Below are 26,738 nucleotides of genomic sequence, written 5' to 3'. Positions count from 1 at the left end.
ACCTAGCCCCATCTTCCATAACCAACAGCACTATAAACATTTCTTCCATTGTCTTTTCTCCAAAACAACCCCAAGATGATGCCAAGTGCGATGCTAAGTTTGCACTTGGCTGGATGCCGAGGCGCTGCCTCAGGCAGCTCTTCCCCTCCATATACCTAGAGCAGAAGACACAAAATGAAGGCAGGGTAGGTAAGTGGCAACAGCTGCAGCAGCACCCAGAGTCCTTCCAAACACACACCCAACTTCAGGCAGCTCTTTCCCTTCATCATGGCCTTTTAATCAATCATTCCAAGAACCAGTTGTACCCATCTCTTCGCCTAGTGCATGGAATTATAAGACTGGCACAGGACAGAATAAACAAGGCACGTATAGCAACATCTGGCCTTCTGGCCTCCCCACCAATGGAACCCATGCAGTTGGCAGCAGCCCTAGGGTTGATGGTCTCTACATTTCAAATCACTCCCTGGTCACATAATCATTCGTGTCCCCTACTTTGGTTACTACTGCCCTTCCAAGAGACATAGTGGCCAGGTGTTAGCAAAGGCTATCGCTATCACCAAGGTTCATCACTACCTACTATGGTGGATACACGAATCCAATCTGTGAAGGGAATCCCATTTGTGACCCTCAGCGAACACTCATCACATTGGATGCCACCCTGACAGGATGGGGGGCTATACGCGATGGCCAGATGATCCAAGGAGCTGCGTGTGATCCGCCTAGCACTAAAACACTTTGCAAGATCGAGGCAGTTGGGGGCCGTGCTTGTCAGAAGCAACAACATTGCTACCAAGCTCATTTGGGTCATCGGGGGGCACACAGTCAGCTCAACCCCAGAGGGAAGCCTCACTACTGTCCCAATGGGCTGAAGTTTACCTGGACTCAATCCTGGCGGAATACCTTAGAGGGGAAGACAACAGTCAAGAGGACTGGTTCAGTTGGGAGCAAATCCATCAGGAGAAATGGAAACTCCACCCGACAGCCTCTCAGCAGATAGTGGACCACTTGGAAGAGTCAAAGTTGTTCTCTTTGCCACCCACCTCAACTGTCAGGTGAAAAGGTTCTTCACCAGATACGCAACACCAAGGCAGAAGGAATAGATGCCCTGACATCCCAGTAGCCCACAGGTCAGATGTATGCCTTCCCTTCACTTCCAGTTATTCTAAGGGTACTCCAAAAGATCAGGACCAAGAAGGCTACAGTCCTACCGGTTGCTTTATATTGGACAAGGAGAGCCTGGTTTCCAGGACTACCTGACCTGGCGGTCACTCCTTCTTGGCAGGTCCCCCAAGGAGGATCTGTTATCACAAGGACAGCTTATCCACCCAGACCTGGGCAGGCAGGCGCTTCATGACTGCAATTTGAGGGGGATACCTGCTAAGAAAGCGCCTTCAGCCGTCGGTAGTGGAGACAATGATGGCCTCTTGACATCCATCCACTATTTGGATTATGAGGGCACTTGGAAGGCTTTCTTGGCTTGGTTTCAGAGGAAGAAGATACCACCTAGCTGGTGTCAGTGAGGTTCTATCCTTCCTGCAATATGGGTTAGCGTTGGGACTCAGTACCAACACCTCGAAGAGTCACGCTTCGATTCGGTCAGCAATTCTGTCCAGATCCCCAGAAATTCCATGGGGATCTCATTCCTTCCTGAAATGTTTCCTTCATGGAACAAAAATATTGGTGCTACCTATAGAGCACCGCTACTTGACATGGGCCTGCACAAGTGCTAACTGCCCTTCGGAAACCTCCCTTCAAACTGCTCAGTGAAGTTCCTCTGCACCTACTGCCCTTCAAGGTGTTATTCCTCGTGGCCGTTACCTCAGCCCAGAGAGTGTCTGAGCTGAATGCCCTGTCTGTTGACAACCGTTCCGGAGTGTTGCATAAAGATAGGGCTGTTCTCTGCATTATCCCTTCCTTTTGTTCTAAGTGTGGCCTAACTTCTACTGTCAACAAGAGCTTGTGCTCTCTTCTTTCTACCCCAACCCCGTCCACCCCACAGAGGAGGCTTGGCACTCACAAGTTGTGAGAAGAGTCTTATTTATTTATTGCATTTGTATACCGCTCCATAGCCGAAGCTCTCTGAGCAGTTTACAACAATAAAGAGTATTAAGACTTAAGAGTATACATCACAAACAAACTCTTCCACCAAACGGATAGCTTGTTTGTGTCTTTTCACCCAGCTTCATTAGGGAGAAGGTTTTCATCTCAACACTGGCCAGGTGGATTAAAGCATGTATTATGTTGGTATATGCTCCCTGAGGCTGGTTCACCCCACCAAGGTAGTGGCCCACTCCGCTAGAGTGACAGCCGTATCTGTAGTGTTTTCCCTCAATGCTTTCCTCCTGGATATATGCAGAGCGCCTTATGGGCTAATCCTAACACATTTATTAAACACTACAACATAAATGATTACACCTTTAGGAGGAGAGCGCTAGGTGGAGCTAGCTTCCCACCTGAGGTCATCTTTGACATGCACAGAGAAAACCGTTTCACGGTAAGACCAGATGTCTTGTCTCTCAACACCACTGGGTTACAGTGTTGGACTAAGATCCAGGTTCAAATCCCCACCCAGCCATGAAGCCCATTGGGTGACCTTGCATCAGACACAGTCTCTCAGCCTGACCTATCTCACAGGGTTGGTGTAAGGATAAAATGGAAAAGGGGCGGAACCATATGCACCACTTTGAGCAATTTGGAGGAAAGGTGGGATATAAATGCACTAATAAATAAATAAATACATCTCAGCTGCAGTATGTGGACCCCAGCCTCAGTCAACCTGCTGAGCTTTTTAACAATAACAATAATAAAGAAGTAGCAATGTAATAGTGGTGGGGATGCTAGATTGTGAAGACAAAAGGGTGGATAGATTAAGGAGGGGGGTTAGTGCTTTTAGGCCTTGGGATAATCATCAGGACTGATGACTTGGCTAGTGTGCACTTGGGGAATGAGAGTGGAGCAGAAGACAAATCGGTGCGCACACACAAACACACCTGTCTCTCCTGCAAACATCTGCAAGCATGTACTGGAGGTTGGGCCCAAAGGGCAGTCTAGGGATTCTGCTCGTGTACCGCCCACCCCGCTGCACGACGGACTCCCTGGCCGAGGTGCTGGAGGTGGTCTCGGCTGTACGTGTACAGTCCCCAAACCTGTTGGTATTGGGGGACTTCAATGTACATTCAGAGGCCATCCTTACCGGGGCGCCTCGGGACTTCATGGAAACCATGGCTTCCTGGGAGCTGCACCTTATTACAATGGGGCCCACCCATGTAGCTGGTCATGCACTCGACCTTGTATTTGTCTCGGGAGAGGAGGGGAGTGATCTGAAAATTGGGGGTACATCCATCACCCCCTTGTCATGGTCAGACCACTACTTGGTGAGGTTGGACCTTTCGGTGCCACAAACCCTCCGTGGGGGTGGAGGACCTATTAAAATGGTCCACCCCAGGCGTCTGATGGATCCTGATGGATTCTTGAATGCGCTTGGGGACTCTTTGGAGCATGCACACAGCCACTCAGCTGAGACCCTGGTGGAGGAGTGGAATACCGCAATCGCCAGGGCATTAGACCGGGTGCCTCCGAAACGCCCTCTCCCCCTGAATAGAGCTCAGACGGCACCGTGGTTCACCCCACGGTTGCGAACTCTGAGGCGGGAGGTGAGACGGCTAGAGCGCCAGCGGCGGAAATCTCGCTCTGACGACGATCGGATACATGTTAGAGCGGCTGCGGCAGCCTATCATGTGGCAATAAGGGCAGCAAAAAAAGATTTTTATGCTGCCTCTATTGCATCTGCAGAGTGCTGTCCCAGGAGACTGTTCCAAGTGGTCCGGAGCCTGGTCGGTCCAGTTGCTCCGGAACCAATGGAACATGCTAAGGTCTCCTGTGACGAGTTTGCTAAACACTTTGCGGAGAAAATCGATCGTATTAAGAGTGTTATTCCGTGCGCTGTGGACACAGTGAGTGAGCCAGAGGTGACCAGTGGTGCTCTGGTGGCGTGGGATCGGTTCCAGCTTCTTCCATCTGATGAAGTGGACAAGGTGCTTTCAACCTTAAAGCCAACCACTTGCTTACTCGAACCTTGCCCATCGTGGCTCATTATGAGCTGGAAAGATAGACTGGGTGAGGGGATCAAGATGGTGGTAAATGCATCCCTCGAAGAGGGAGTAATGCCATCACCGCTCAAGGAGGCAGTAATAAAACCAATCTTAAAGAAGCCTTCCTTGGATCCCCAAGATCTGAACAACTTTCGCCCAGTCTCAAATTTGCCATTCTTAGGCAAGGCGATTGAGCGGGTGGTGGCAAAACAGTTGCAAGCGCACTTGGAGGAAGCGGATTATCTGGATCCATTTCAATCGGGCTTCAGGCCTGGACATGGGACTGAAACAGCCCTGGTCGCCTTGGTAGATGATATGAGGAGGGCTTGGGATAGGGGCGAATGCACCTTCCTTGTCCTCCTTGATCTCTCAGCGGCTTTCGATACCGTTGACCACATTATCCTCTTGGACCGCCTGGAGAGGTTAGGTATGGGGGGCACTGTATTGCAGTGGTTCCATTCCTTCCTCTATGGTAGGTACCAAAGAGTGGCATTGGAGGATGAGGTTTCAGATCCTTGGCCTCTCACTTGTGGGGTGCCACAGGGTTCCATCCTCTCCCCGATGCTGTTCAACATCTATATAAAGCTGCTGGGGGCAATCATCAGGAGATTTGGGCTGCAATGTCATCAGTATGCGGATGACACGCAGCTCTATCTCTCATTTAAATCTTCACCGAGGTTGGCTGTAGAAACCCTGTCTAAGTGCCTGGAGTCGGTGAGTGGCTGGATGGGAAGGAATAAGCTGAAGCTGAACCCTGACAAAACCGAGGTACTGTTTGTGGGAGACAAGGGAAGGCTGGGGGATGTGGACCTGGTGCTCAATGAGGTACGATTGCCCCTGAAAGACCAGGTCCGCAGCCTGGGGGTCATTCTTGACTCCCAGCTGACCATGGAAGCTCAAGTCTCGGCTGTGAGCCAGGCGGTGCTGTATCAACTCCATCTGATACGGAGGCTGCGCCCCTACCTTCCCAACCATCTGCTCCCACCGGTAGTACATGCCCTGGTCACGTCTCGCCTAGATTACTGTAATGTGCTCTACGTGGGGTTACCCTTGAAAACGGTCCGGAAGCTGCAACTGGTACAGAATGCGGCGGCTCGTCTGATTAAAGGTAGCCGCCGGCAAGATCACATCACTCCAGTGCTGAAGGAGTTGCACTGGCTACCGGTTGTTTACCGGGCCCAATTCAAGGTGTTGGTTTTGACCTTTAAAACCCTATACGGTTTTAGCCCAGTCTATCTGAAGGAGCGCCTCCAGCATCGTCAGGGATGCCGCTCAACAAGATCAGCCTCAGAAGACCTTCTCTCGATCCCACCGGTGAAAACAGCTAGACTGGTGAGGACTAGAGAGAGGGCTTTTTCAATAGTGGCCCCCACCCTGTGGAACTCTCTCCCAAATGATCTCCGCCAGGCCCCTTCTATGATGAGCTTCCGCCGGGCCTTGAAGACCTGGCTCTTCAGGCAGGCTTTTGGGGTGGGTTAGGTTTCTTACTGTTATGGTTTTAAATGTTAACGTTTTAATGTATTGTTTTATCTTGTACGTCGCCCAGAGTGGCTGGACAACCAGCCAGATGGGCGACTAATAAATTTAATATTATTATTATTAATTATTATTATTCCGGCACATGGAGGAAGGAAGCCCTCAACTGCTGCAGTCTCTTTGAAAGAGAGATTGAGGGGATGGAGTGTAGGTGGAAGAAAGGGGGGATGCTGGCACACACATTTAGCCTCAGAGATGGGGGGTGAGCAAGTCCTGAGCTCCATCTGGGCCAAAGGTGAGATCTGGGTGGCCTCGCAAACAAGAATAATTTTTAAAAGGAGGTGTCAGCAAAGCAGGAGTCAAGAACGGCAGGCAGGCTGGCTGCCAGGAAGGAAGGAGGAGAGCAGCCTTTCCTTGCAGCCTTGCTTCTTTTGCTTCATGAAAAGCTTTGTCCTCTCATTCTGAGCAAGGGCGTTGTCAGCAGGGACGAGACGGGAGGCGGCGGAGACAGGAGTCAGCAAGAGTAATTCCCTCTTCTTCCTGGTAGCTCCACCCTCTGCTTCCTTCAGCATCTGCCACATGTTTTATATGAAGATGCCTGCCCTCAGCATGCCTGAAAGATCCTCTGCTACTTCAGCAAAGGGCTTCCCCTCTTATTTGGAGCAAGGGGGAGGTGTAGTCTGCAGCAGCAGTGGTGAGCAGACAGCATCCAGGGAATGAAGACTTATTTAAAAAGTTCGTTTCTTTACTGTTCATGGCCCCCAGATTACCTTGCAGCCCCCCTGGGGGTCACGGCCCCCAGGTTGGGAATCACTGTGCTAGAGGAAATTCTTTGTTGGTGTCACCAGGCTTCCTTCCAGTTCTTCTGTCCATAGACTGCATCCTTCCTATTGTATATAATGATAAGGAATCTAACTAGGTTCAGATTTATTACAAGAAAAAAATAGTGACTACTTGCCACCCCAACAGGAAAATTAAATGAAGAGAATTATGAATGCAAGGAAAGCATTTATAATATCCCTAGCATAGATTAACTGGTTCTTCAAGTACTTGAAAGATTGCCACACAGAGGAGGGCCAGGATCTCTTCTTAATCGTCCCAGAGTGCAGGACATGGAATAATGGGCTCAAGTTACAGGAAGCCAGATACTGGCTGAACATCAGGAAAAAGTCCTAACTGTTTGAGCGGTAGGGCAATGGAACTAACTGAAATGACTCAATAGTATGACAGATACAGAGCACATTGATTGATGAAGCAAACAGGTGTTTGCAATTGCATTGAACAAATGAATGTGGATAGTAAGAAATTAAACCACAGGATCAAAACATGCAATTAGAGATACAATATTGAAAAAACTGGGAAAAGCTTAGAAAATTATTAGCTCCAGCTATCTCTCCATTCCTTTTTGCATTTGCTTGAAATGCTTTTCAACAAGCCAGAAGAAAATGCAGGTATAATTTATGGATGCAAATGTTTTTGTGAGAACAATTTTTTTTAAAAGAAATGATTTTGTGAGAACAATTTTTTTTAACAGAAATAATATTATTCAATAAAGAATTCCTATTCTATTTTTGAATTTCTACAAATTCAGAGTATCTTAGTAAAATATCTAGACAGAAATATATATCCTTAAAAATTTGGAGAAAAAATCCCCACTGATCTGTCCTAGATCTCAAAAGCATTTACTATCCAGGATACATCAACTGCTGTCTGGTCTACAGGATGCAGGAACTAGAATTATTAGCAAATCAGGAAAAATCTTTCATGGAAGCACTGGAATGCTGATTGTTAGCACTGTTGGGATTGTTTAATTATTTAATAGATGTCATAGCTGAAGAAAACTTTTATAATATTTATTTTGATAAATTTTTGTAACCTCTACAGAATACATTGGCTTTCTAATGCATATAGTTGGGAATACAAGCAAGATTGTACAGATTTTAGACATATTTGGTGGGATAGTAGCATAATAAAGAAGTATTGGATTAATGTAACGTAAAAGAGATTACAAGATGTAGATTAACTATGGAGCCTATAGTTGTGCTTTTAGTGAGATTTGATGGATTAGTACTGATGAAGAGTAATAAAATAGGAAATATGCTAAATTGCAGCACAAATTAGAACTTTTTTTACAAGCCTAATTGTCAGGTGTAGGGCCAAGGAGGTTCCTTATCCCTGTCATATGTTATGTGTGCATTGAGATTATATGCAACTGATGTGCTACAAACAGAGTCTAATTTATAGAATCTTAAATATGATACGGATGGGATACTCTTAATTAAAAACAGGCCAAACCAGTTCCTTTTAAAGCAAACCATTGGAAGCTTGGAGTAACTCACTCTTGCAAGAAGTCCGATCTTCATTTTATCCCCTTTAGGATTATAAAGTAACAATTTAATGGATACTTGGTTATGACTATGTATTTCTTCCACAGGATTCCAAGGGCAGGTTGGCGAACGAGGTTTGCCTGGAGATCCAGGTACTCCTGGATTATTAGGTGAAAAAGGAAGTTCTGGGTGGATTGGGCTTCCAGGAAGCAAAGGTAAATCAAGTTGTTTCATCATAGTTGTCAACACATCTTTGAGCTCAAAGAGCAGTTCTGCACTCTTGTCTAGTCTGTTTCCAATAAATGCTAAAAAAACCCTTTGATGTTCCAACACACAAATCTTTAGAACCAAAGTGCACATTACAATAGGTTTACCATATTGCCTGGTTAGCCGGGTTTTACCCAGATTCTAGCCATGCTACCCAGTGCCCACTTAGCCCATTAGGTGGCCCACATTCCTGGCTTTCATTTTTTTTAAAAAAAGCAAGTCTCTGTATCCAAGGCAAAATGTGGAGGCAGTTTTCTGCCCATTTTGTGAGAAATCAGCCTATTCCTGCCTTCCATTGTTGTTAGCCAATGAGGGACACCACAGCTGTCCTGGCAAAATCAAGAATTTAGTTTGCCTGCCAGCTGCATATGCAGAATCTAGCCGTTTAGAACACTGCACATGCTCACTTGATCAATACATGCAGCTCCACCCCTTACCCATAGACTTTCTGGTTGAGTCAGCAAGGAGAAGCAGCCTCCATTTCAATTGCCTCTGTGTCTCAGGGTATATCTGTTAAGTAGAGAGTGGGATAGGAGAGTCTGCCTGCCATCATGGAGGATGGAATAAAGAGGTTTGAATCCACCAAATGCTCCCTCCCCGAACAAATACAAATATAAAAGCAAGCCTCTCTGAAAAAAAGGCTGAGGTATTAGCATTTGCATTTTTGGCCCTGCCCCCACCCTGTTAATTGGTGCTTATTGCCAAGTAAAGTTGTGTTGGAATGCAGCCTCGTTCATCCTGTTGCCCGGCAGAGCATCTGTTCAACAATTCAGAAAAGGCTAAAATGTATTTTTAATGTGTTTCCTTCTTCAAAATGATTGGCAGGCATCTCCCCACCAAAAATCACCATACTTCCTTTCCTCCCCAGGGATGGATGGATGGATGTGTGTATGTGTATGTATGTCTGTATACACACAGACACGTATCCATATCCAATATATATACACACAAACTCTGTACATATTCAGTGCAGTGGGGAATACATCCTTTCCCCCTTTAATAGGAATGGAACAATCCACCCCCCACTCACCAGCTTTGGAAAAGTTATTTGCTTACTTATGGTAATTGTTGACTGCATTGTATTTTATGATGTATTGTATTATTATGTGTTGTTGAATTTAATGTTGTACGTCGCCTGGAGTGGTTTCGGCCTGATAGGCGACACAAAAATTAAATTTATTATTATTATTATTATTACTATGTGGTATATTTTGCTCTTGGTGCCACATGTGTGCCCCCTGGCAGTGGCTGAAACCCCTTATTCCTAATGCCAAATTAATAGAGGCAAGCTTAGAATTTAGTGCTGTAGAATGCACTCAGCACATAAATCCATTTCCTTTATTACTGTTTCACATATTCAGCCCAATACTTGCTTTTGCAAGGTCTGAGGGGAATTTCCTTTATTTAAAATTTGAAATGAAAATGATTGGTTTGTAGCTATCTTCTTTTATACAGCCAAATTTCAAACATTACATATTTTGCTATGTAAACCGCTTTAGGAACTTTTTGTTGAAAAGCAGTATATAAATATTTTTACCGCTGCTACTACTCTTTTGGCAGGACTCCATGTACATGATATGCTCAAAATACTATGAAGTTCAGGCAAACTTTGTTGCACACCAAGGTTCTGTTGTTTTTAGTGGCATATTGTATACTGTAAAGATAGAATACATCATTCCTATTTACTTGCTGATCTTCAATTTACTGCTCAGTCTGGGATTCTATGACAGCACTGCTTGCTTTGAACCTAATTAGATGAGATTATTGACAGAAATGATAATATTGAAATCTTGATTTTTTTATCTGTGCTACAGGTTGTAGCGTTCATTTCACATTTCCTAGTTGTTGCTAAGACAACATCTCAGTCACAATATTGCTTTTAATTGACTGATTGTATATTTTTATTGTAAGTTGTCCTGAGGGCGGGATGTAAATCCTCTAAATAAATATTCCAGAGTGTTGGAAACTAGAGTCTAGGCATTTAAGACTGAAACTATAAGTTAAAAAAAATGATTCCTCACATCCCCAGTTTTTCATGGCAATTGCTAGGCACAAAAACAAAACAACTGGACAATGCAACCATTAATATCCTTAATTTGCATAATCAGCAAATCATTTGCATAATATGCAAATTGGCCTGCCTGGATTTGTGGGACTGGAATATGGCAACTCTGTATTACAGCAGAGATGTCTGAGTGAGTTCCTGTCTTTCTAAGTTTCTTTCTAAGAGCAGCCATGAAGGGAGGGAGGAAGGGAGCATCAGGACCATAGCTTTGGGGAGGAGATTAACTCTTTGCCTAGAGATTTGCCCCCCAGTGATCCCCCTATCTCAAGCTGCCAAGTGCCCTGAAAGAGAAATGTATTGGGACAGGGATGTAGAAGCTGCTTGACAGACTGTGCCAGGTAGAAATTTGACCAAACTACTGAACATTTTCATGCCCATTCACAAAATACGGAGAGATCATGTTTGAATGCTTTACAATCCCTTTTTGTTTTTACCACCTTGAACAATTTGGTGTCATTAGCATACTCAGCTTTTTCCCCAGGTAGCATGCCATCATGTGGGTTATTGCACCATCTAGCATCCAAAGGCAATAATAAGACCTGGGCCATCCATACCTCATCGACAAGCTGGCCAAGGAGGAATGGGCTTGCCCGCTGCATGCATGCCGGTTTTCAGCATTGGCCAACAGACACTACACCTTGGCTCCAGAGTTCATGAATTGCCTGAAAGTCCCAGGGGTAGATGATCTGATTTCTAGTTTGGTATCCAGGTCTCTCCTTCTGAAAGAAGGGGACTCCCAGCTCAAGGATCCTTCCGAACAACGGCTAGACTTTGCTGTATGTAAAAATCACCAGGCTATTGCTTATACTCTTCAGGCCTCTCCTGCAGCCTCCATTTTCTCAAGAGCCTCTATGATGTGGCTGGACAAACTCTTAGACGAACCTAATCCAGATCCAGTCAAACTCAGAAGCGTCCTGGTGAAACTACACAAGGCTGCAGCGTTTGTGGCTGATGCCACCTTGGACACAACTCAGCTTGGAGCACAGGCACTAGCTGAGGAAGTAGTGGCTCGGCGAACACACTGGGATGCTAATACTACAGCCAGGGTCAACTTGTCTACGGCCCCATACTTGGGGGCATTGCTGTTCGGCAAAGAAACCCTCAAAGCAGTTTTGGTAGACCCTTAAGACAAGCAAAAGCCAGTATTGGTCACAACTAAGAAGGACGATCGCAGGCTGCAGAAGGTTTGCTCCATACCGCTCTTTCCAGCCCTTTCAAGGAGCACGGCCTGGGGGCAGGGCTGCGATTCTCAATTTACCGACTTCCATTCCCCCAGGGGAACCTGGCACAAATAGCAATTCCAGGGCAAAGCTCAGCACTAGGGATGACAGGGTCCTTCCTCTTCATCATATGGAAGAGGAGCTCATCAGCACAGGCAATACTGATGTCATCCCTGTCGGAGGCAGATTGCTCCATTATGGAAAGCACTGGCTAAGTTTAACCAGGGGTCTCTTGGGTCAGAGATCTTTTTTCTCAAGTTTACGAAATAGAGTTTTGGTTAACCCCCCAGACAGGATCCTTTCCTCTCCCATTCCCCGATCTCGAGAAAGGTGGAAGAAGCAATAGGACATCTACTCAACATAGCTTCAATAGAACCAGTACCGCCAGCAGAGTGCTTTGGGGGGGGGTTGCTCCATTTTGTTTGCAGTTCCCAAGAGAGATCTGTCGTGAAGGACGGTCTTAGACCTCAGGTTTGTCAACCACTTTGTGAAGTATTGACAGTTCAAAATGGAGTCCCTCGAGTCTATTAAATAAATAAATTTTTATTATTATTATTATAGAAGCTGTGCAGGTGGGGGACTTTCTGGCCTCCATTGACCTAAAGGAGGAATACCTCCACGTCCCAATCTGTCCCACTCACAGATGGTTCCTCAGGTTCGCATTTGGCCAGAATCACTTTCAATACCAGGGCATGCCGTTCGGACTCTTGTCAGCCCCAAGAGTATTCACCAAAGTAATGGTCACCCTGGTGGCTCACCCCTGCCTCCAGGGGGTCTATATTTACCCCTATCTAGATGATCTGCTGCTACGGGTGGGCTCCAGGGACCAGGCCCACACTCTGGTTCATCACACTCTCAAAGCCCTGAGGGCCCACGGTTGGTTGGTCAAAATCGACAAGAGCCAACTAGATCAGACTCAACATCTGCAGCACTTGGGAGCAATTTTGGACACGGTGCAAGCCATGGTATTCCTCTCACCAGAGTGCATTGCAACCATCAGAGATATGGTTCAACTCCTGATTTGTCGCTCAAGGGCAGACGTGATGTTGCTGGCAAAGGCGCTGGAGCTGTTCATATCCACCATTCACATTGTACCGTGGGCTCGGCATCATACTCATCCACTCCAGTGGGTCTTATTGCCGTTTCAGTTGGACATTGCCAACTCCAACCATCGGGAAATCCGCCTGGATCCCTCACTGCAGTCTTCCTTCCGATGGTGGGCTACAATTCGGAATCTCAGCAGGGGAACTCCATTCAGAGAACCAGACAGGACTGTAATAACCACAGGTGCCAGCCTAATCGTCTGGGGGTCCCACTGCAATTCCCGCTTTGTCCAAGGTGTCCGGTCCAGGTCGGAAGAGAGCCAGAGCATCAATTGGCTGGAACTACGAGCTGTCCATCTGGCTCTTCAACACTTTCAACCGATGTTCCGTCTGGAACATGTATTGATCCAGACAGACAACACCGGCGTAAAATCGTATTTGAACAGGCAGGGGGGCACCAGGTTACAAACTCTCTAGGTGGAAGCAACCCGGATCTTCAACTGGATTGAAACTCATCTGATGTTGTTGAGGGCAGAACACCTCAGCGGAGTTTTGAATGTGATGGCCGACTGGCTCAGCAGACAACAGGTGATTCCGGGAGAGTGGAAACGTCACCCAGCTGTGTTCCTTCAGCGTCAGTTCGGCAACCTGTCGGTTCTCTTCAAGTCACAACTGCCAGCTGCCCTGGTACTTCTTGAGGTATCTAGAGATGACCGTGGAATATGTAGATGCTCTGCTGACACCTCGGCCAGATGGTCTTCTGTACGCCTTCCCTCCAGTCCCTGTCCTGGGCAGAACACAGAAAACTTCAATGTGAAAGGGCTCAACTGGTCCTGCTAGCCCCATACTGGCCTTGCTGGCCGTGATTCTCAGACGTACTTTCACTTTCAATAACAGACCCTTGGAGGGTGCCAAACAGGCCAAACCTTCTGCCACGGGGACCGATCTGGCACCCGAATCCCAACTAGCTGAGTCTGACGGCTTGACTTTTGGATGGAGGCAGTTGACTCTCACAGGCCTATCACAGGGCACCCAGGGCCTGCAGGAAGAGAACATCGCCACCCAGGGAAGGAGAGCCTGCTGTTGCTGCTGCTGTTGGAACACCACCTCCACCACCCTTCCCAGTGGGACTGCTGCCTGGCAGACGTGCCTCCTGCAGGACCAGGCCCCAAGTACCCAGCCAGCTGTGACTAATTTCCACCACCTGTCCCTCTTCGGAGGGATACATAAGCCGGCTGGCTGAGGTGGCCTGGGAGACCCAGTGCCTGCAGGAAGAAGGAGAACGTCGCCACCCAGGGAAGGAGAGCCTGCTGTTGCTGCTGCTGTTGGAACCCCACCTCCACCACCCTTCCCAGTGGGACTGCTGCCTGGCAGACGTGCCTCCTGCAGGACCAGGCCCCAAGTACCTAGCCAGCTGTGACTAATTTCCACCACCTGTCCCTCTTGGGAGGGATACATAAGCCGGCTGGCTGAGGTGGCCTGGGAGACCCAGTGCCTGCAGGAAGAAGGAGAACATCGCCACCCAGGGAAGGAGAGCCTGCTGTTGCTGCTGCTGTTGGAACACCACCTCCACCACCCTTCCCAGTGGGACTGCTGCCTGGCAGACGTGCCTCCTGCAGGACCAGGTCCCAGGCACCCAGCCAGCTGTGACTAATTTCCATCACCTTCCCTCTTTGGAGGGATACATAAGCCGGCTGGCTGAGGTGGCCTGGGAGACCCAGTGCCTGCAGGAAGAAGGAGAACATCGCCACCCAGGGAAGGAGAGCCTGCTGTTGCTGCTGCTGTTGGAACACCACCTCCACCACCCTTCCCAGTGGGACTGCTGCCTGGCAGACGTGCCTCCTGCAGGACCAGGTCCCAGGTACCCAGCCAGCTGTGACTGATTCCCATCACCTGTCCCTCTTGGGAGGGATACATAAGCCGGCTGGCTGAGGTGGCCTGGGAGACCCAGTGCCTGCAGGAAGAAGGAGAACATCGCCACCCAGGGAAGGAGAGCCTGCTGTTGCTGCTGCTGTTGGAACACCACCTCCACCACCCTTCCCAGTGGGACTGCTGCCTGGCAGACGTGCCTCCTGCAGGACCAGGTCCCAGGTACCCAGCCAGCTGTGACTAATTTCCACCACCTGTCCCTCTTGGGAGGGATACATAAGCCGGCTGGCTGAGGTGGCCTGGGAGACCCAGTGCCTGCAGGAAGAAGGAGAACATCGCCACCCAGGGAAGGAGAGCCTGCTGTTGCTGCTGCTGTTGGAACCCCACCTCCACCACCCTTCCCAATGGGACTGCTGCCTGGCAGACGTGCCTCCTGCAGGACCAGGTCCCAGGTACCCAGCCAGCTGTGACTGATTCCCATCACCTGTCCCTCTTGGGAGGGATACATAAGCCGGCTGGCTGAGGTGGCCTGGGAGACCCAGTGCCTGCAAGAAGAAGGAGAACATCGCCACCCAGGGAAGGAGAGCCTGCTGTTGCTGCTGCTGTTGGAACCCCACCTCCACCACCCTTCCCAGTGGGACTGCTGCCTGGCAGACGTGCCTCCTGCAGGACCAGGTCCCAGGTACCCAGCCAGCTGTGACTAATTTCCATCACCTGTCCCTCTTGGGAGGGATACATAAGCCGGCTGGCTGAGGTGGCCTGGGAGACCCAGTGCCTGCAGGAAGAAGGAGAACATCGCCACCCAGGGAAGGAGAGCCTGCTGTTGCTGCTGCTGTTGGAACCCCACCTCCACCACCCTACCCAATGGGACTGCTGCCTGGCAGACGTGCCTCCTGCAGGACCAGGTCCCAGGCACCCAGCCAGCGGTGACTAATTTCCACCACCTGTCCCTCTTGGGAGGGATACATAAGCCGGCTGGCTGAGGTGGCCTGGGAGACCCAGTGCCTGCAGGAAGAAGGAGAACATCGCCACCCAGGGAAGGAGAGCCTGCTGTTGCTGCTGCTGTTGGAACCCCACCTCCACCACCCTTCCCAATGGGACTGCTGCCTGGCAGACGTGCCTCCTGCAGGACCAGGTCCCAGGTACCCAGCCAGCTGTGACTGATTCCCATCACCTGTCCCTCTTGGGAGGGATACATAAGCCGGCTGGCTGAGGTGGCCTGGGAGACCCAGTGCCTGCAGGAAGAAGGAGAACATCGCCGCCCAGGGAAGGAGAGCCTGCTGTTGCTGCTGCTGTTGCTGCTGCTGTTGGAACCCCACCTCCACCACCCTTCCCAGTGGGACTGCTGCCTGGCAGACGTGCCTCCTGCAGGACCAGGTCCCAGGCACCCAGCCAGCTGTGACTAATTTCCACCACCTGTCCCTCTTGGGAGGGATACATAAGCCGGCTGGCTGAGGTGGCCTGGGAGACCCAGTGCCTGCAGGAAGAAGGAGAACATCGCCACCCAGGGAAGGAGAGCCTGCTGTTGCTGCTGCTGTTGGAACCCCACCTCCACCACCCTTCCCAGTGGGACTGCTGCCTGGCAGACGTGCCTCCTGCAGGACCAGGTCCCAGGTACCCAGCCAGCTGTGACTGATTCCCATCACCTGTCCCTCTTGGGAGGGATACATAAGCCAGCTGGCTGAGGTGGCCTGGGAGACCCAGTGCCTGCAGGAAGAAGAGAACATCGCCACCCAGGGAAGGAGAGCCTGCTGTTGCTGCTGCTGTTGGAACATCACCTCCACCACCCTTCCCAGTGGGACTGCTGCCTGGCAGACGTGCCTCCTGCAGGACCAGGTCCCAGGCACCCAGCCAGCTGTGACTGATTCCCATCACCTGTCCCTCTTGGGAGGGATACATAAGCCGGCTGGCTGAGGTGGCCTGGGAGACCCAGTGCCTGCAGGAAGAAGGAGAACATCGCCACCCAGGGAAGGAGAGCCTGCTGTTGCTGCTGCTGTTGGAACCCCACCTCCACCACCCTTCCCAATGGGACTGCTGCCTGGCAGACGTGCCTCCTGCAGGACCAGGTCCCAGGTACCCAGCCAGCTGTGACTGATTCCCATCACCTGTCCCTGTTGGGAGGGATACATAAGCCGGCTGGCTGAGGTGGCCTGGGAGACCCAGTGCCTGCAGGAAGAAGGAGAACATCGCCGCCCAGGGAAGGAGAGCCTGCTGTTGCTGCTGCTGTTGGAACACCACCTCCACCACCCTTCCCAGTGGGACTGCTGCCTGGCAGACGTGCCTCCTGCAGGACCAGGTCCCAGGTACCCAGCCAGCTGTGACTAATTTCCATCACCTGTTCCTCTTTGGAGGGATACATAAGCCGGCTGGCTGAGGTGGCCTGGGAGACCCAGTGCCTGCAGGAAGAAGGAGAACATCGCCGCCCAGGGAAGGAGAGCCTGCTGTTGCTGCTGCTGTTGGAACACCACCTCCACCACCCTTCCCAGTGGGAGTGCTGCCTGGCAGACGTGCCTCCTGCAGGACCAGGTCCCAGGTACCCAGCCAGCTGTGACTAATTTCCACCACCTGTCCCTCTTGGGAGGGATACATAAGCCGGCTGGCTGAGGTGGCCTGGGAGACCCAGTGCCTGCAGGAAGAAGGAGAACATCGCCACCCAGGGAAGGAGAGCCTGCTGTTGCTGCTGCTGTTGGAACCCCACCTCCACCACCCTTCCCAATGGGACTGCTGCCTGGCAGACGTGCCTCCTGCAGGACCAGGTCCCAGGTACCCAGCCAGCTGTGACTGATTCCCATCACCTGTCCCTCTTGGGAGGGATACATAAGCCGGCTGGCTGAGCTGGCCTGGGGTTTTGTCTTTTGTTTTGTTTTCTTTTGGGTGCCATTGGTTTTAGCTATGGGGGTTCGGTTTCGTTTTATATTGTAGTTCTTGGGTTTTTATGTAGTTTGTATGTTGTATTTTACTTTATCTTGTACGCCGCCTAGAGTGGCCGCTTGTGCGGCCAGATAGGTGGCCTAGAAATAAAATTTATTATTTATTATTATTACAGGAGGTCATTGATACAGTTCTGGCATCTAGAAGGCCGTCAACGAATCACATCTACCAGAGTACTTGGTCTGTCTTTTCCAACTGATGTGCATCCCAAGACTTTCAACCCTCTCAAGCCACTGTACAGCAAGTGCTGCAGTTTCTGCATATAGGTCTGAAGATGGGTCTAAAAGCAACCACCTTGCATTGTCAGGCCTCCACCATATTGTCAATTCTGTCCACTACTTGTTCTGGAGTTCTTTTGGGCTCGCACCCACTCATCAAATGTTTTTTTAAGGGAGCCGCTTTCCTTTCCCCAAGAGTGTGTCACCATTTTCCTTCTTGGAGTTTACCAAAGGTCCTGCAAGCCCTGCAGCACCCTCCCTTTGAACCCCTTAGGACAGTACCATTATGGCTGCTGTCCTTCAAGGACCTGTTTCTAGTGGCGGTCACCTCGGCGAGAAGAGTTTCAGAGTTGGGAGCATTGTCATTGGCCTGCCATCTCTGCATCTTCCATAAGGACTCGGTTGTGTTGCATCTAGCTCCATCCTTTCGTCCTAAAGCCAATTCAGTGTTCCACTGCAGCCAGGACATTATTCTTCCTTTGTCCTGCCCTAAGCTCGTTCATCCACTGGAGAAGGCCTGGCACTCTTTAGATATTCGCAGGGCCCTCAAGATTTATCTGTCTTGAAACCAGGACATGAGGTTAACGGATTCACTGTTTCTATCCTTTGACCCACGGACACGGGGAAAAAAGTTTCTACATCCACTTTATCTTGTTGATTGTGCACCTGCATTGCACTAGCTTACGAGTCGCTTAAGCTTCCGGTGCCTAGTAAGATCACGGCACACTCAACTAGGTCGGCATTCGCAACCGGTGCACCTCTTGCAGATATTTGCAGAGCGGCTGTATGGTCTACTCCAGATTCCTTTATCAAGCATTACAAGATAGACCACTACGCCTCTGCTGATACCTCTTTTGGGAGGCGTGTTCTGCAGCAGGTTGTTTCTCATACGTAAGTAGTGGGTGGTCCCTCCCTGTTGGGGCTGCTTTGGTACATCCCACATGATGGCATGCTACCTGGGGAAAACGGACCATTGGTCTCACCTGAAGAATGGTTTTCCCAGGTATCATGCCATCATGGCCCTCCCTGTTGGAGGTTGCCTGGGTGTTTTGTACCACCTTTCAAATTATTACTGTTCAAAGTTGTATTGCTATAGATTGTGTAACTGAGTCAAGACCTTTCTAGATCTATTAGGAATGAATGTGGTTCTGTGTTATTTGGGGCAGGGTCCCTATTTTCCTTGCTGGTAGGCCTGGTGGCCCTTTTGTACCTTTTCAGATATCTCACTTTGGTCTCGTCACGAATGAACTGGAGTGGGAGGGGCACAGATGGCCCAGGTCTTGACTTCAGTACATTCTTGCCTTCAGATGCTAGATGGCGCTATAACCCATGTGATGGCATGGTATCTGGGAAAACCACCTTTCAGGTGAGACCAATGGTCCAATCTCACCCCTAACTCCAGATCATTTATGAACAAGTCAACAATTTGTTTAACTTGGCACTACACCTTTTCCACATTTTTGTAATATTGGTTTGTTATAATTTTATTTACATTAAATACCTCTTCTAAAATGCTGCTGCTGCTGCAGTACAAAAAGCAATTTCATTGTTCTCTCAGAGACAGCGAATCAGACAGACTAAAAACTTGTAGGTGTTAAGAATCACTTTAGCCAGCAAAACGTTTTTGTTTTTTGTTTTAACTACTGAAAATTTTCAGCAACCAAACGTTAGTTGTTCATTTTAAAGCAATCAGTCACTAACAGCCTCTTAAGTGACTCATGAATAATGGAACAGAAGTTCACAGAATGACCCACCCTAAAAAATTTTTTTAGAGAGGCTAGTTTAAGAACAATAGACTGAAGACTATTAGAATCAGCAAATCAGCTATAAAACACTCAAGCTTAAATTTGAAGTATTTTTTTCATTTTGCGCATAAATATTTTAATTGCTGCATCTTAGTGAGCCCACATTTTTAAAAGTGATTAAAAACCTCTAAATGTTTTACTTCTAGTCTTGCACCAGAAATGACACATGGCACCAGCCACTATGCCAAATGAGAAAGCTGTGGTTCATTATGTTATCAGACACATAATGGCAACTGTCTGCAGATGAACTGCAACAACTTTCTGGTAGAGTGATCAGTACAAAGCAAATGCAATTTTATTGCCGTTTTTGGGGGGCTCCTACTGGGAGGACGGGCGGGATGGAGATCTAATAATAAATATTTTTTTCCACATGAAGATGTTTCATATAAAAAATTTCAACACGTTCAAAGAAATATGTAACATTTGGTAAAGCAAACCTATGCGTAATACAGAATGTGTGGCATTTTTGGCAGGTGGTGCTGGTTTCAGAGGAATTAATGGATTAGATGGTTTGCCAGGTACTAAGGGCTTTCCAGGATCACCAGGTATGTTCAAATTATGTTGTCTGTTAATGAGGTGGGCTGTCTTGCATTGTAGACAACTGACTTTCAAATCCTTATTGTCTAAACATTTCAGGCAACCAAGCTTTTCACACTGGAATATGTAGGCTTTTTTAAAAAAAAAAAAACACCCATATTTAATTGGGTTTTCCCCTCTTAATACAATAAGTAAATAAATTTAAAGGGGGGGACATCAAAAGACGATGGCAATTCGTAGTGTAATGTCATACAGTTAAAGTAAATACCCATAGAACAAAACTATACGGGGAAGGGAGTTATGGGAGGGAGCGGAAGGGAATAGGCTCCAGCAAAGCCTGCTGGGCATGCAAGTCATGCAAAGAACTCCACATATGGATTCCGTATATCTGAAGTTTTGTTATTCTTCTGCTGCCTGCCAAAGGTATCTTTTTGATATGTGGCAATAGTAGATAGGTCTTCTGCCCACCGAGCAAATAGGGGTGAGGTGGTATGTTCCTTCCAGAGCTGTAGCACCAGTCTTTGGGCCATCAACAGGGCATGCCAGGTCCAATTACATTGCCCCTCTGTCTGTGATAGCCATTTCCAGATACAGTAGGGCCCCACTCATCCTGCTGGCGACCCCTCCACCTCCTCCCACTGCATCTCCATTCATAGCCGAGGCAGGTGGGAGCTCAGTGGGCTAATTTCCTGTGAGACCAGCAAGGAGGAAGAGGAGGCGCCTCCAAGCAGCAGCAACAGTAGCAGCAGCAGCCCACGTAGGCCTCGGCTCCAGCCAGCTGCTCTGCTTGCAACCTTCCAGGCATGTAAGTGCCCCACCACGACAATCCCGGGCTACAGATGGGGAGGAAGTGGCTGCGGGGCCTGCATAGCCTTTTAAAAAAAAATGGCACCCCCCTTTTAGTGCATTGTCTGGAGTGCCTTTTCCAAGTACCGCTCTGCTCTTCCTTTCAGCGTCTCCCCCCGCCCCATGCCTTGTGGCTGTTCGTTTGACTGCTTGCAAACCTCCCATTGCAAAAATGACCCTCGTTGTCGCCCTTCTCCTCCTCCTCCTTACAAGCCTTGCCCGATCTTTATCTATATATATGAACGTAATTGTGATTAACCAAACAGAGGTTTTTATTATATTAACAAAACATTTCAGCTTCCGCCTTCATCAGCTGCCAACATACAACTTGAGCCCATTATTCCGTGTCCTGCACTCTGGGACGATCAAGAAGAGATCCCGGCCCTCCTCTATGTGACAACCTTTCATGCACTTTGTATGTTGGCAGCTGATGAAGGCGGAAGCTGAAACATTTTGTTAATATAATAAAAACCTCTGTTTGGTTAATCACAATTACGTTCATATATATATATATATTAGGTGATTAACAGAATCCTTCTAGGGATCCAGAGCAAGCTTGAGTGAAGTTCTGTTTGTTGCTTTCAAAACTGTCTTATATATATATATATATATATATATATATATATATATATATATATATATATATATATATATATATATATATATATATATATATATATATATATATATATATATATATATATATGTAAACCGCTGTATTAGTGGAATGCCGAGAAGCGGAATGCCGAAAAGCAGGCCCTCCTGTACTCTGCCTGTAATACCCAAGTGACATTAATCTACAATTTGCACAACAGGTCCAGATGGATATGGCCCACCAGGTTTCCCAGGTATTTTGGGTGACAAAGGTACAACAGGAGAGCCAAGCCCTATTGAAGGCAGCAGAGGACCTTATGGGCAGAAAGGAGAAAGAGGAGATCCAGGTTGGTTTATTATTAACTGGTTTTATACATGGTACCAAGATTGGTACCATCTGCTCCCAAGTAGCAAAATATCTTTAGAACACTTACCAAATTATAGGTTTCATTTAAAGAAGTGCTCCCATAAAAAATTGCAGTATCAAAAGGGTATAAGCACATTGCTGTTGTGAATGACAGTCAGAATGTGTGGAATGGCCCTGAACGCTATGTGTGAACAAATGTAGATCAACATTTCCTTGAAAGTTTACCCAATAGCCTCGAGCAGTTCCAACCATAATCACTGTATACCTTATAAGACTCATAATGGAAGAATGGAGAAGATGGAAAATTAGAGCTATAGAAGATCTCCTGTGTATATTTATTTATTTATTCACTTTATATAGAATCATAGAATAGGAGTTGGAAGGGGCCTATAAGGCCATCAAGTCCAACCCCCTGCGCATCCAAATCAAAGCATTCCCGACAGATGGCTGTCCAGCTGCCTCTTGAATGTCTCCAGTGTCGGAGAGCCCACTACCTCTCTAGGTAATTGATTCCATTGTCATATGGCTCTAACAGGAAGTTTTTCCTGATGTCCAGTCAAAATCTGGCTTCCTGCAACTTGAGCCCATTATTCCGTGTCCTGCACTCTGGGACGATCAAGAAGAGATCCCGGCCCTCCTCTTTGTGACAACCTTTCATGTACTTGAAGAGTGCTATCACATCTCCCCTCAGTCTTCTCTTCTTCAGGCTACACATGCCCAGTTCTTTCAGTCTCTTCTCATAGGGCTTTGTTTCCAGTCCCCTGATAATCCTTGTTGCCCTCCTCTGAACCTGTTCCAGCTTGTCTGCATCCTTCTTGAAGTGCAGAGACCAGAACTGGATGCAGTAATCAAGATGAGGCCTAACCAGTGCTGAACAGAGGGGAACTAATACTTCACGCAATTTGGAAACTATACTTCTGTTAATGCAGCCTAATATAGCATTTGCCTTTTTTGTAGCCACATCACACTGTTGGCTCATATTCAGCTTGTGATCGACGACAATTCCAAGATCCTTCTCACATGTCGTATTGCTGAGCGAAGTATCCCCCATCTTATAACTGTGCATTTGGTTTCTTTTTCCTAAGTGTAGAACTTTGCATTTATCCCTGTTGAATTTTATTCCGTTGTTTTCAGCCCAATGTTCCAGCTGTTGGGAATGCTTTGATTTGGATTCCTGCATTGTGCAGGGGGTTGGACTTTATGGCCTTATAGGCCCCTTCCAATTCTACTATTCTATGATTCTATGAAGCTTGCAGACCACTGGTGGTCCACGGACCACAGTTTGGGAACCCGTGGTCTAGAGGTTTAGAACTTATTGCTGAGGTTTCCATGGATGCCTAGCAAATGTAGTTGCCTGATGGGCACTCCTGTTATCCCACTGGACTGAAAATGCAACCTCTAGAGCAAATCTGGCCTTAGCCCCCTTTAAAGGAGCAAGCCTCTTTGTGGAGGATGTTTTTTAAAAGATCGTAGTAGAGACCAATACCATAATAAGGTCAGGCCTTCAGGACCAGAGGAGGAATCACTAATAGTTAAAAACCCTTGTGGTTTAAGAATGTATCTATAGCCAACATATATTTCTATCAAACTTTAAAAAGCAGGAAAATTGGGCAACTATAGTGAATCACCAGGAGAGCAGGACACTTGACCTCTGTATTGGACTGCCCTACAAATTTGTCAAAATGCAAACACAATTTGGGTTGGTCTTTCACAGTCCAATCCACTTTCTGTGTAGCTTGGCATAATTTGGTAACGTGCCTCTGAACATATGAAGTGAGGACAGAGCAAAGATAAGGGCAGGAGCAGAAATGCCAAGGGATAAAAATGCCTTCTAACACCTGATTTAAAATTGAACACCCAAATTCTACATTTTATAAGTACCTGTAATCTAAAAATATGAATCCCTGAATTTTAAATATCTTTATAATATGAAGTTATAGTTATTAAAAAAAACACTATTAACAAGTTTGGTAAGTTCTGTATTCTTGTTTTACTTGCTATTGTTATATCATTTGGCATCCCATAAAATTATAATTATCTGACATGGAAGAAACTATATGCTTTGGGTCTGCTCCAGAGATGGTGAAACTTAATTTGCTGTGGTGGGAAGCATCCATAATGACAGCATTGTTAAAAAGATATTCTCAGCACTACTGAAAATATTTAACAAAGGGTATGCTTCACCTTAGCTGTGCCTTCATTTCCAATAGTAATTGCTTGATTTCTGACTGGCAGGACAGAGAGGCTCAGCTGGTGGCCCTGGACCTGGTGGAAGGCCAGGCCTTCCTGGAGTATCCAATATACCTGGAATACCTGGCGACGTGGGATCGTCCGGTTTGGATGGAGTGCCAGGTAAACACAATCATACTGCTATCAATAGATGCAGAGACCTTTTAGTTGTGGTTTATTTCAATATTACTGCCTCAAACAAAATTACTAGTTGAGGGTATTTACAAAGGGTAGAAGATGGATAAGGTTTTTAACTATTGAATGATTTTATTTATTTATTTATTATTTATTTATTAATTATATTTCTATACCGCCCAATAGCCGAAGCTCTCTGGGCGGTTTACAGCATAAAAACATCCAGTATACAATTAAAAACATATATCAAACACATTGAAACAATATAACGAAATAACTAAACATAGTTAAACACATGGACAACGACAGACACAATCCTAAAATATTAAGTATAAAAACGTATTAAATCAGTTAAAATATTAAGCTGTTTAAGATGTTAATGTTAAAATTACTAAAATATTAAGATTGTGAGTGATAGATGTAGGTGTTAAAAGTAGATATTAAAATGTTAAAATGCCTGGGAGATCAAGAAGGTTTTTACCTGGTGCCAAAAGGATAACAATGTTGGCGCCAGGCGTACCTCATCAGGGAGAGAATTCCATAATTCGGGGGCCACCACAGAGAAAGCCCGTTTCCTTGTTGTCATCTTCCGGGCTTCTCTCTGGGTGGGTCCCCGAAGGAGAGCCTTTGATGTTGAACGTAGTGTACGGGTAGGTTCATATCGGGAGAGGCACTCCATCAGGTATTGTGGTCCCAAGCCATGTAAGGCTTTATAAGTCAAAACCAGCACTTTGAATTGAGCCCGGAAGCGTATAGGCAGCCAGTGCAAGCGGGCCAGAATCGGTGTTATATGTTCACATCTCCGAGTTCCTGTTAACAATCTGGCCGCCGCGTTTTGCACGAGCTGCAGCTTCCGAACCGTCTTCAAAGGCAGCCCCACGTAGAGAGCATTGCAGTAGTCCAATTTTGAGGTTACCAGTGCATGGACAACCGAAGCAAGGTTTTCCCTGTCCAGATAGGGGCGTAGTTGGGCCACCAACCGAAGTTGATAGAAAGCACTCCGTGCCACCGAGGCAACCTGTGCCTCCAGTGACACGGATGGTTCTAAAAGAACTCCCAAACTACGAACCTGCTCCTTCAGGGGGAGTGCAACCCCATCCAGGACAGGTTCTCCCATCTGGTCAGGAGAACCACCCACCAACAGCATCTCAGTCTTATCTGGATTGAGCTTCAATTTATTCGCTCTCATCCAGTCCATTACCGCAGCCAGGCATCGGTTCAGCACCTTGACGGCCTCACCTGAGAAAGATGAACAGGAGAAGTAGAGCTGCGTGTCATCAGCATACTGGTGGCAACGCACTCCAAAACTCCTGATGACCGCACCCAGTGGCTTCATGTAGATGTTAAAAAGCATGGGGGATAGTACTGACCCCTGTGGGACTCCATATTGGAGGACCCAGGGTGCCGAGCAAAACTCCCCCAGCACTACCTTCTGGAGACGACCCGCTAAATAGGAGTCTCCCCAGAAGGATACCATGTTCGGTGGTATCAAAAGCCGCTGAGAGATCAAGGAGAATCAACAGGGTTACACTCCCCCTGTCCCTCTCCCGACAAAGGTCATCATACAGGGCGACCAAGGCTGTCTCCGTGCCAAAACCAGGCCTGAACCCCGATTGAAATGGATCTAGATAATCGGTCTCATCCAAGAGTGCCTGGAGCTGGTTGTAACTGTTTAAATTTATTGGAACACACTCAGAGCAACTTCATAGTAGGCAAAAATGTCTTTGTAGCATTTCTAAATAACAAATCAGAATTACAGCGCTGGGCTCACCCACATGGCGATTTAGTGCTGTAGTATTTGCAGAAAATAACTTCTGATCTTGAACAAACCCACCACAGGAGAGGTGCATCCCGGTTGCCAGGAAAAAAGGAAGGCCAAACTTAGGGAGATTCCAAGGAGTTCTAGAAAATTAGGTGGAAGCAGGAAAAGTACCCTAAAGGGGAGGGGGAGAGAGAAGCGCTTTAGGATCATCAGCCTTAAAGAGAGAGAAAAGGGGAGGCTAGAAAAGAGGGAATCTCATAGGACTCCCTAAACGGGGGGGGGGGATAGGAGATTTTTCTAAGAATCCATTCTCCAGAATTCAGCTAGAGTAAACAGCATGTACTCTACCAACAAGAATGCATGGTAAGACCAACTTTTCTTTCTCTGTTGGGGGGCAAGACCAGTTTACATCAAGATGGCCAAGAGCAGTTTCATCCCAGGTGAGAGAATTCTTTGGGTCCAGAACATGCTGAAGTATCCTTCTGGCGAAGGCTGCATCAGCAGAGCCATGTGTCAATTTTATGATGACACATAAAGCAATAAGTCAGTTAACGTAGGTCTGCGAGAAATTTTGAGTGCCACATCATAATTCTCAGGAAAATCTATAGAGCCTGATTACCAATGTAAGAAGTTCTCCAGGGAGTTGCTAGAACATACCTAACTGAAAACAAGGTGTTTTTTTTTAAAAAAAAGTGGGGGGGGTTGCTTCCAGTTTTTATCTAATAATTTTAGAAGTTCTATCAAGATATTAAGGACCATAACTACCTAAGCAGCTCAGAGCAAAGAATTGGAAAGCTGGGTTTCAAATTTATTTTGGGACTCACCACCTCATTTCCTTGTTCATTTATTTGGATTCCTTCCAGACTGATTTCCAGCCGGACCAGCAGTGGGAGACAGGAGGAGTACAACCCTGTTGATTTTTCCCCCTCTGCCACTCAACAGCTTTTGATATCAAA

General features: G+C 47.4%; 1 protein-coding gene across 2 annotated transcripts in view; it reads left to right on the top strand.

Annotated features, from left to right (window-relative positions):
- COL4A2 (collagen type IV alpha 2 chain) overlaps positions 1 to 26,738 on the top strand; it is a 305,291-nt gene that overhangs the window by 254,617 nt on the left and 23,936 nt on the right. For both annotated transcript variants that reach the window (XM_061607561.1, XM_061607560.1), the window contains 4 exons: positions 8,002 to 8,109; positions 19,786 to 19,857; positions 21,511 to 21,636; positions 23,892 to 24,008. In XM_061607561.1, the coding sequence (XP_061463545.1) occupies positions 8,002 to 8,109; positions 19,786 to 19,857; positions 21,511 to 21,636; positions 23,892 to 24,008 (423 nt within the window). The remainder of the gene's footprint in view (positions 1 to 8,001; positions 8,110 to 19,785; positions 19,858 to 21,510; positions 21,637 to 23,891; positions 24,009 to 26,738) is intronic.

This window comes from Rhineura floridana, chromosome 2 (assembly GCF_030035675.1).
Source record: "Rhineura floridana isolate rRhiFlo1 chromosome 2, rRhiFlo1.hap2, whole genome shotgun sequence".
Taxonomy (NCBI): Eukaryota; Metazoa; Chordata; class Lepidosauria; order Squamata; family Rhineuridae; genus Rhineura; species Rhineura floridana.
Note: the sequence above shows the minus strand (reverse complement) of the source record. Positions and strands in the feature narration are given on the sequence as shown.